This window comes from Palaemon carinicauda, chromosome 29 (assembly GCF_036898095.1).
Source record: "Palaemon carinicauda isolate YSFRI2023 chromosome 29, ASM3689809v2, whole genome shotgun sequence".
Lineage (NCBI taxonomy): Eukaryota > Metazoa > Arthropoda > Malacostraca > Decapoda > Palaemonidae > Palaemon > Palaemon carinicauda.
This window is the reverse complement of record NC_090753.1, coordinates 87,540,432-87,551,220: the sequence shown is the minus strand read 5'-3', so window position 1 is coordinate 87,551,220 and position 10,789 is coordinate 87,540,432. Positions and strand designations below refer to the sequence as shown.

The window sequence follows — 10,789 nt, the reverse complement described above, 5'->3', positions numbered from 1 at the left end:
ATGTTTAATTAATTCACGAGGTTAAAAACACCAAGAAATACGGCACTTTAATGCCTTCGGTGATTTAAATAATTTTCAAAATTATTTAAAGCACCAAGTAAATGTAGGACTACATCAGGGGTCTGCATTGAGCCCTTACCTATTTGATCTGGTCATGGATATAGTAACACAAGGTATTAGACATCAGTCTCCTTGGTGTATGCTTTTCGCTGATGATGTTATACTGTATAGCACCAGGGGAGAGGTAGTAGAAGAGAAACTGGAGGAGTGGAGAAGAAAAATGGAAAATTGAGGATTGAAGATCGACAGGAAAAAGACAAGAGTAGTCGAGATTGAAAAATGGGGAGAATGGGGAAGTTAGTTTACAAGGAGAGAGATTGAAAAGAGTTGAAAATTTCAAGTATTTAGGATCAACAGTTGCAGAGGATGGTGATCTAGGGGCAGAAATAAACCACAGAATACAAGCAGGATGGAAGAATTGGAAAAAAGTGCGTGGAGTACTATGTGACAGGAAAATAGGGGTTAAGTTGAAAGGTAAAGTACACATGACCGTTGTGAGACCGGCAATGATGTATGGAGGGGAGATGTGGGCAATAAATAAGACAGAAGAGAAGAAACTGGATGTGGCAGAGATGAGAATGTCGAGATGGATGTTGTGGGGTGACAAGAAGAGATAAAGATACGGAATGAGGTAATTAGGGGTACCACAGAAGTTAGAGAACTATCAGATAAGATCCAAGAAAGTAGACTGAGGTGGTATGGTCATGTCATGAGAAAGAGATGAACAGTATATTGGGAGGAGAGTGATGGAAATGGAGGTACAGGGAACGAGAAGGAGAGGGAGACCAAAGCGAAGGTGGATGGACTGTATCAAGGATGACCTTCGACCAAAGGGATTAACCAGTGATGAAGTGTGGGACAGAGGTAGATGGTGAAAGCTGACCAGAAACATCGACCCCACATAGAAGTGGGAAAAGAATATAGACACAGAAGAAGAAGAATATATAAATCATACCGTCAGCCTTTTCGCAACACATATGACTTATAACCATCAGTTTGATAGATAATTAAGAATTGATATAATGTAAGGACAGAATATATTTCGTCAAATCATTATTGCAATGCAAAATCTTAAAGAACTTAACATCAGATTTGTACAAATTTTTGAAAATGGATTTTTGAAAATTATTTCTGTTATTACTCAATAAATGCTGAAGTTCTTGGTTAACCACTCATCTTCTCTTCTAACCTATCTTCATGCTTGAAAACATTACTCTCTCTCTCTCTCTCTCTCTCTCTCTCTCTCTCTCTCTCTCTCTCTCTCTCTCTCTCTCTCTCTCTCTCTCTCTCTCTCTCTCTATATATATATATATATATATATACATAGTGTCGTATCTATAATCTAATAATCATACATATGAAACATGTTATAAATGTATAGATATACATAACTGGTGTCTATATCAACGTCATGTAATAAAATATATGGCTCATTTGAGAATAAAAAAAACACATCTACAAGTGCAAAATTTATCATATATACACACACACACATATATATATATATATATATATATATATATATATATATATACACACAAAATTTATTTTGAATATATCTGTATACAATTGTACACAACCTGATATCAACACAAACAAACACACACACCTCAAGAAGATAAACATTGAGTAAAGCGCATTGGTGATATGCAAGTGGTGTCTTAAAACGAGTCTAAACTACTCTGGATAATAAAAAAAAAAAAGAAGAAAACTAGCTACACAGCCCCACATACATACACACACACACACACACACACACACAAAGTCGAACCGAACAGCAAACAGGAGAATGCTTCGCTAAGCACCACCTCGGTTGTTGAAACCTATTCGTTTTTAGCGTAAAATGTTAATACCACGTATGACGACATTCCTGTACTTGATATAATAAAAAAAAATATTAATAAATAAATAAATAAATAATGCTGAGAAGAAATGCTAAACAATGGTGTTGGATGGATACTTGATTGAAGAATATGGAGGAGTTGTGTCATATTATTATTATTATTATTATTATTATTATTATTATGACTAGATAAGCTACAACTCTAGTTGGAAAAGCAGAATATTATCATTATTATTATTACTATTATTATCATTATTATTATTATTATAACTAGATAAGCTACAACCTTAGTTGGAAAAGCAGGATATTATTATTATTATTATTATTATCATCATTATTATTATTATATATGTATCATCATCATTTACTTTTATCAATTCCACGTTTGTAGTAGATTCTGGTATTCAAAGTAAGTTTATAATGATATGTTTTTCTTTCTTCTTAGTGTAATTTGTCTCAATTTGTGATGAAATATGTGAAAAGTAACAAAATTATGCAGCGTGCATCCGAAGACAAGCTCCTGTCCTTGACTTCGGCGAGTGTTGTTATTAAATTTAGATTTACCATCAGGATACTTTATAATAGATTTATTTATTTAATATTATTTATTGACAAAACCTATATCTAAGGGAGAAATTTAGATTTATAAATGAGTTTCGATTCACATTACTTGGTAATCATTTGAAAACAATGATGGTACTCGGACAAAAATACTCCCGACCAATCAGCTATTAGGAAATTTTCCGAGCTAAAAGGGCACCCCCTGCGAGTCGGTGCAAATCTGCCTCGCTTAAAAAAACTGACTATACTCAGAGCCGCCCTTACTAAGTTAGTTTGTTGTGAGCAATCAGACTAAAGTCTCCCACCATCACCAACGGCAGTTGCCAGCTTGGCGATGAATAAGGACATATCAGAGCCTTTTGTCCTGCAGTGAATTAAAAACGGAGGCATCTATATATATATATATATATATATATATATATATATATATATATATATATATATATATATATATATATATAAATAGATAGATAGATAGATATATAAACACAAGAGTAAATTAAAGTAGATTGTATTCTAATATGGCCATGTATATCTATACATATATATATATATATATATATATATATATATATATATAAATATATATACATATATATATACATATATATATAAACATAAATATAAATATATATATATATGTAAACATGTATATATGTATGTATGTATGTGTATGCACATATATACAAATATAATATATATATATATATATATATATATATATGTATATATATATATATATATATATATATATATATATATATATATATATGTAAACATGTATATATGTATGCATTTATGTGTATGCATATATATATATATATATATATATATATATATATATATACGTATATATATTTATATATATATATATATATATATATATATATATACATATATATATATATATATATATATATATATATATATATATATATATATATATATATATGTACATATATAGCTTAAGGAACGCCAGAAGAAGAAGACGAAGACGAAGAAGAAGAAGAAGAAGAAGAAGAAGAAGAAGAAGAAGAAGAAGAAGAAGAAGAAGATCATTTAATTTTCATATGAAATAACAACATAAAATTAAAACAAAAATCTTTCGATAGAATCAAAGGAAAGTAAAACTACGAATTAGTATTTTATTCATTTCCAAAATCTTTGACATTTTCCAGAGACTAAAACAAAATGGCGAAACTCGATACGAGATTATTTGTTATATTAATTTTATCTTTTCTCTTTTTTTTGTAAGATTTTTTTTCAATATTTCCTTCGGGGAAAAGAAATTAGAAAAGGAATAGTCAATGGAATTATTAGATTTGTCTTTTCAAAAAAGAAAGAAAAAAAAAAGAGATGATAAAAACACAAAACTTCTACTGAAGCAGAAAGAAATCTTCGGAGAAGACCTGATGAAGATTCTTCAACGACCCAACGATGTCTTCAGAGGGCTTCACACCATCCCGATTTCATCCGAGTCTTCATTCACACCTCATTAAGAATTTTAACTTTTTCTCATAATTACAATTCTATCTATCTATCTATATATCTATCGATCTTTATCTTCTATCTATCTATCTATCTATCTATTTATCTATCTATCCATCTATCTATCTATCTATCTATTTCCTTCGGGGAAAAGAAATTACTACCAAGTTTCGGTGAAGACCGAGTGAAGAATTTTTTCAAATCGAACGAAGACGTCTTCAAAGTCTCGCTCTCATTCGAATTATAATCGGAATCAGTTTCAGGAGACGATCTCGAAGCCAACGAAGACGTCTCCAGTCTTCAAAACGCCTTCAATCTCGGAGTCGATATTTCAGCCAGGACCTATTTCGATTTTTTCAAATTATACCTGATCAAAGTCAAGTGATCTGCATTCTGAGTTTTGCAACGAAGATGTTCACTAAAAGCGCATTGAGAGCTATCAGTGAGTACGGGAAGAAATACCTAGTTGGAGGTCCCTCTTCCGAAGACGGTTTTCAGGACCAGCAGCCCCGGTTGATGGAACTGGAGGGTCTACGCCTCATTTTGGGAGGTGGTCTTCTGATGAGGAAATTCTGGCCCAAGGAGGAACAGAGTGAGGAACTCCAGCCTGTCTTGGACCAGGAGGAACTCGACGCAGTTTCTGAGGAAACGGAAGCTGTCATCAGTGGGAAAGATCCTTTGCTTTCCGGAGAGGAGGAACAGCTGCTGCTGCCAGGAGGCGCAGGGAGTGTTATCTCTACTACAGATATACAAGTTCAGGTAGACCCTGGACTTCTTACCTCTAACAGAGATATAGACGTTCAGGTACAGACTGAACATCTTATCTTTAACAGAGAGGTAGAAGTTCAGGTTGAGCTTGGACCCATCTCTAACACAGATGTATCAGTTCAAACGGACATAGACACCAAGGAGGAACAGAGTGAGGCACTCGAGCCTGTCTTGGACCAGGAGGAAATCAACAGTATATCTGAGGAGACTGAAGCTGTCCTCAGTGGGAAGGATCCTTTGCTTTCCGGCGAGGAGGAACAGCTGCTGCTGCCAGGAGGCGCAGGGAGTGTTATCTCTACTACAGATATACAAGTTCAGGTAGACCCTGGACTTCTTACCTCTAACAGAGATATAGACGTTCAGGTACAGACTGAACTTCTTATCTCTAACAGAGAGGTAGAAGTTCAGGTTGAGCCTGGACCCATCTCTAACACAGATGTATCAGTTCAAACGGAAGTAGACACCGATATTGAAGATCTCAGGCGACAGAATGAGACAATGGCTAAGGAACTTGCCATTAAACAAGCTGTGATTGTAGCACATCAAAATCAACTCGTTGATTACGATCATTCAATTCAAGAGTTGAAAGCGGAGCTGAAAATGGCTCAGCAGAAAAATGATGTCCAAAATCGGATAGAATTAGCACTTGTAAGAGAGAAGGAAGCTCTGAAAAAAGAGCTTGAGGATAAAGTCACTCTGGATGAAAAAAACAAAATGAAAATAGTTCAGTTGGATCAGGAACTGAAAAAAGCCAAGAAGGAAATCGAGGCTCATGACGAGCTGAAATCGATCCTTCTGGCACAGATTGAGGATCTCAAGAAATCCAATGAGGAACGAAGCTTCCTTAATGAGGAATTATCTCTAGAGAAAATCAAACTAGAAAAACAGCTGATGGAGGCTCGTGCTAATGATCAGAAAAGAAGCCAAGGACACCAACGTCTAGTAGAAGAGCTGCAGGAGGAGATTTCTAAATCTCTAGTGCAGAATCGTGAGCTAAAGGAGGCAGTGTTCACAATAACAAAGAAGAACGAAGGTCTTCGTGAACAACTGGAGAACAAAGGTAAACGAGAGAAGAATCTGAATGGAAAGATAGTTCGAATGACAAACACAGAGGATCAAATCAAGAAGGAATTGTCCGCAGCGATGGATGTCATCTCTTCACTGAAGAAGGAACTTCAGAAGAGAGATTTGGAAAAGGTTAAAAAAGAAGGAACGGGTGACGAGGGTCCACCAGAAAAGGAGAAATGCGGACTTGATAAAACTTCAGTCGTAGAAGGTTGTGAAACTCCAGCAGAAGATGACAAGAAAATTGTCATTGTGAAGGAAGAAAAACAAGAAGGAGAAGGACCCACAAGGAAACTTTTGGTAAGGAAACCAAAAAAGAAGAAACCAAAACGAGAACAGGGTTATTCTTGGGGCTCCCTTGGACCCATAGTCCCAGTTTTGGAAACAGACGATAATAAGGTTCATAACGAACGAACTGAGGAGAATATAAAAAACAACTAAGAAGTCTGAAACTACACAGAAAAGGGAATCTAGTATTTATTTTATTTTGTGAAAGAAATATTATTTCATATTATTTTGTAAGAGGAATATATTTTTATGTTGTTTTGTGGCAGGAATGTTATTTTTTATTTCATAGCGACGTGGTATATTTTGTAAAAGGAATATAACAGTATTTTTATTTTTGTGAAAGGAATATTATTTTTTAATCTTTTCTTTTTTAGGTTTAAGGATGCCAGGCTTAACTGCCTAGGCTTATGATGATTGGCTTAACTGCCTATCATAATAATGCTTGTCTAAACTGCCTGGCATATTTTTTTTTTTTTTTTTTTTGTAGGTTTAAGGATGCCAGGCATAACTGTCTGGCCTAGTGATGCTTGGCTTAACCACCTGGCCTGATGATGCATGGCTTAACCGCCTGGCCTGATGATGCTTGGCTTAACCGCCTGGCCTGATGATGCTTGGCTTAACCGCCTGGCCTGATGATGCTTGGCTTAACCGCCTGGCCTGATGATGCTTGGCTTAACCGCCTGGCCTGATGATGCTTGGCTTAACTGCCTGGCCTGATGATGCTTGGCTTAACCGCCTGGCCTGATGATGCTTGGCTTAACCGCCTGGCCTGATGATGCTTGGCTTAACCGCCTGGCCTAGTGATGCTTGGCTTAACCGCCTGGCCTGATGATGCTTGGCTTAACTGCCTGGCCTGATGATGCTTGGCTTAACCGCCTGGCCTAGTGATGCTTGGCTTAACCGCCTGGCCTGATGATGCTTGGCTTAACCGCCTGGCCTGATGATGCTTGGCTTAACCGCCTGGCCTGATGATGCTTGGCTTAACCGCCTGGCCTGATGATGCTTGGCTTAACCGCCTGGCTTGGTGATGCTTGGCTTAACCGCCTGGCCTGGTGATGCTTGGCTTAACCGCCTGGCCTGGTGATGCTTGGCTTAACCGCCTGGCCTGGTGATGCTTGGCTTAACCACCTGGCCTGGTGATGCTTGGCTTAACCGCCTGGCCTGGTGATGCTTGGCTTAACTGCCTGGCCTGATGATGCTTGGCTTAACCGCCTGGCCTGATGATGCTTGGCTTAACCGCCTGGCCTAGTGATGCTTGGCTTAACCGCCTGGCCTGATGATGCTTGGCTTAACCGCCTGGCTTAGTGATGCTTGGCTCAACCGCCTGGCCTAGTGATGCTTGGCTTAACTGCATGGCTTAGTGATGCTTGGCTTAACCGCCTGGCCTGATGATGCTTGGCTTAACCGCCTGGCCTAGTGATGCTTGGCTTAACCGCCTGGCCTAGTGATGCTTGGCTTAACCGCCTGGCCTAGTGATGCTTGGCTTAACCGCCTGGCCTAGTGATGCTTGGCTTAACCGCCTGGCCTGATGATGCTTGGCTTAACCGCCTGGCCTAGTGATGCTTGGCTTAACTGCCTGGCCTATTGATCTTGGCTTAACCGCCTGGCCTAGTGATGCTTGGCTTAACCGCCTGGCCTAGTGATGCTTGGCTTAACCGCCTGGACTGATGATGCTTGGCTTAACCGCCTGGCCTAGTGATGCTTGACTTAACCGCCTGGCCTAGTGATGCTTGGCATAACCGCCTGGCCTGATGATGCTTGGCTTAACCGCCAGGCCTGATGATGCTTGGCTTAACCGCCTGGCCTGATGATGCTTGGCTTAACCGCCTGGCCTAGGGATGCTTGGCTTAACCGCCTGGCCTGATGATGCTTGGCTTAACCGCCTGGCCTAGTGATGCTTGGCTTAACCGCCTGGCCTGATGATGCTTGGCTTAACCGCCTGGCCTGATGATACTTGGCTTAACCGCCTGGCCTAGTGATGCTTGGCTTAACCGCCTGGCCTAGTGATGCTTGGCTTAACCGCCAGGCCTAGTGATGCTTGGCTTAACCGCCTGGCCTGATGATGCTTGGCTTAACCGCCTGGCCTAGTGATGCTTGGCTTAACCGCCTGGCCTGATGATGCTTGGCTTAACCGCCTGGCCTAGTGATGCTTGGCTTACCCGCCTGGCCTAGTGATGCTTGGCTTAACCGCCTGGCCTGATGATGCTTGGCTTAACCGCCTGGCCTGATGATACTTGGCTTAACCGCCTGGCCTAGTGATGGTTGGTTTACCCGCCTGGCCTAGTGATGCTTGGCTTAACCGCCTGGCCTGATGATGCTTGGCTTAACCGCCTGGCCTGATGATGCTTGGCTTAACCGCCTGGCCTAGTGATGCTTGGCTTAACCGCCTGGCCTAGTGATGCTTGGCTTAACCGCCTGGCCTAGTAATGCTTGGCTTAACCGCCTGGCCTGATGATGCTTGGCTTAACCGCCTGGCCTGATGATGCTTGGCTTAACCGCCTGGCCTAACAATGCTTGGCTTAACCGCCTGGCCTAATAATGCTTGGCTTAACTGTCTGGTCAAATAATGATTGGCTTAAATGCCTGGCATAATGGTGCTTGGCTTAACTGCCTTGGCTACGGATGTTTGGCTCAACTGACAGGGCTAAGGAGGTTTGGCTAAACTACTTTGTCTGAGGGTGTATGGCTTAACTGCCTGGCCTAAGGGTGTTGGCTTCGCTGCCCTATCTAGGAAGGTTTGGCTTAACTACCTGGTCTGGGTGTGGCTGAACTGTCCGGAAAAAACCGAAACGCTTAACTGGCTGGCCTAAAAAGAAAGGCCTAGGTGACTGGACTTGAAATGTTTGGCATGAACGCGTGGACTAGGGATGTTTGGCTTACCTGATTTGTATAGGGGTGCGAGGCTTAACTACCTGGGCTAAGGTAGTATGGCGAAAATGCCTTGCCTTGGGAACTATGGCTTAGACGCCATGCCTAAGGAAGTTTTGCGTAACTGCCTCAGCTTAGGATGTTTGGCTCAACTGACTGGCCTATGAAAGTTTGGCTTAACTATCTGGGCTAAGGAGGGATGGCTTAACTGCCTGGCCTAGTGATGCTTGGCTTAACCGCCTGGCCTAGTGATGCTTGACTTAACCGCCTGGCCTGATGATGCTTGGCTTAACCGCCTGGCCTAGTGATGCTTGGCTTAACCGCCTGGCCTAGTGATGCTTGGCTTAACCGCCTGGCCTAGTGATGCTTGGCTTAACTGCCTGGCCTGATGATGCTTGGCTCAACCGCCTGGCCTAGTGATGCTTGGCTTAACCACCTGACTTAATGATGCTTGGCTTAACCGCCTGGCCTAGTGATAGTGATGCTTGGCTTAACCGCCTGGCCTAGTGATAGTGATGCTTGGCTTAACCGCCTGGCCTAGTGATGCTTGGCTTAACCGCCTGGCCTGATGATGCTTGGCTTAACCGCCTGGCCTAGTGATGCTTGGCTTAACCGCCTGGCCTGATGATGCTTGGCTTAACCGCCGTGCCTGATGATGCTTGGCTTAACCGCCTGGCCTAGTGATGCTTGGCTTAACCGCCTGGCCTGATGATGCTTGGCTTAACCGCCTGGCCTGATGATACTTGGCTTAAACGCCTGGCCTGATGAAGCTTGGCTTAACCGCCTGGCCTGATGATGCTTGGCTTAACCGCCTGGCCTAATAATGCTTGGCTTAACCGCCTGGCCTAAAAATGCTTGGCTTAACTGTCTGGTCTAATAATGATTGGCTTAAATGCCTGGCATAATGGTGCTTGGCTTAACTGCCTTGGCTACGGATGTTTGGCTCAACTGACAGGGCTAAGGAGGTTTGGCTAAACTACTTTGTCTGAGGGTGTATGGCTTAACTGCCTGGCCTAAGGGTGTTGGCTTCCCTGCCCTATCTAGGAAGGTTTGGCTTAACTACCTGGTCTGTGTGTGGCTGAACTGTCCGGAAAAAACCGAAACGCTTAACTGGCTGGCCTAAAAAGAAAGGCCTAGGTGACTGGACTTGAAATGTTTGGCATGAACGCGCGGACTAGGGATGTTTGGCTTACCTGATTTGTATAGGGGTGCGAGGCTTAACTACCTGGGCTATGGTTGTATGGCGAAAATGCCTTGCCTTGGGAAATATGGCTTAGAGGCCATGCCTAAGGAAGTTTTGCGTAACTGCCTCAGCTTAGGATGTTTGGCTCAACTGACTGGCCTATGAAAGTTTGGCTTAACTATCTGGGCTAAGGAGGGATGGCTTCACTACCTGGCATAGAGATGCTTGTCTTAACTGCCTGGCCTAATAATGCTGTAGTTTACTGGATTGCATAAAAATGCTTGCCTTAGATACCTGGCATAAAGAACCTTGCCTTAAATGCCTGGCATAAGGCTGCTTAGCTTAAATGCATGGCACAATTATGCTTGCCTTTGCCAAGCCTAATGATGTTTGGCTTAACTGCAGAGCCTAATAAAGAATGGCTTAAATGCCTGGCCTAATGATAAATGACTTAAATGCCTATCCTAATAATATAGGGCTTAAATGCCTAGCCTTATAATGAATGGCTTAAATATTTGGTCTTACGATGAATGATTTAAAAGCCTGGCCATAGGATGAAAGGCTTAAATGCCTGGCCTTAAAATGAATGCCAAAAAGCCTGGCCTTAAAATGAATGGCTTAAATGCCTGGTCTTAAAACGAATGGCTAAAAGCCGGCCCTTAAAA

At 41.3% G+C, this 10,789-nt stretch overlaps 2 protein-coding genes across 2 annotated transcripts in view; one reads left to right on the top strand and one right to left on the bottom strand.

Annotated features, from left to right (window-relative positions):
* The window catches only part of LOC137622324 (uncharacterized), a 154,862-nt gene that overhangs the window by 114,511 nt on the left and 29,562 nt on the right, over positions 1-10,789 (bottom strand). The gene's annotated exons all lie outside the window — the stretch shown is intronic.
* On the top strand, positions 4,364-6,226 carry LOC137622702 (myosin heavy chain, clone 203-like). Its single transcript, XM_068353295.1, has one exon. The coding sequence runs from the start codon at positions 4,364-4,366 to the stop codon at positions 6,224-6,226; it is 1,863 nt and encodes a 620-aa protein (XP_068209396.1).

Coding starts and splice junctions, on each gene's coding strand:
- LOC137622702 (XM_068353295.1), top strand. CDS start 4,364: ATGTTCACTAAAAGCGCATTGAGAGCTATCAGTGAGTACGGGAAGAAA.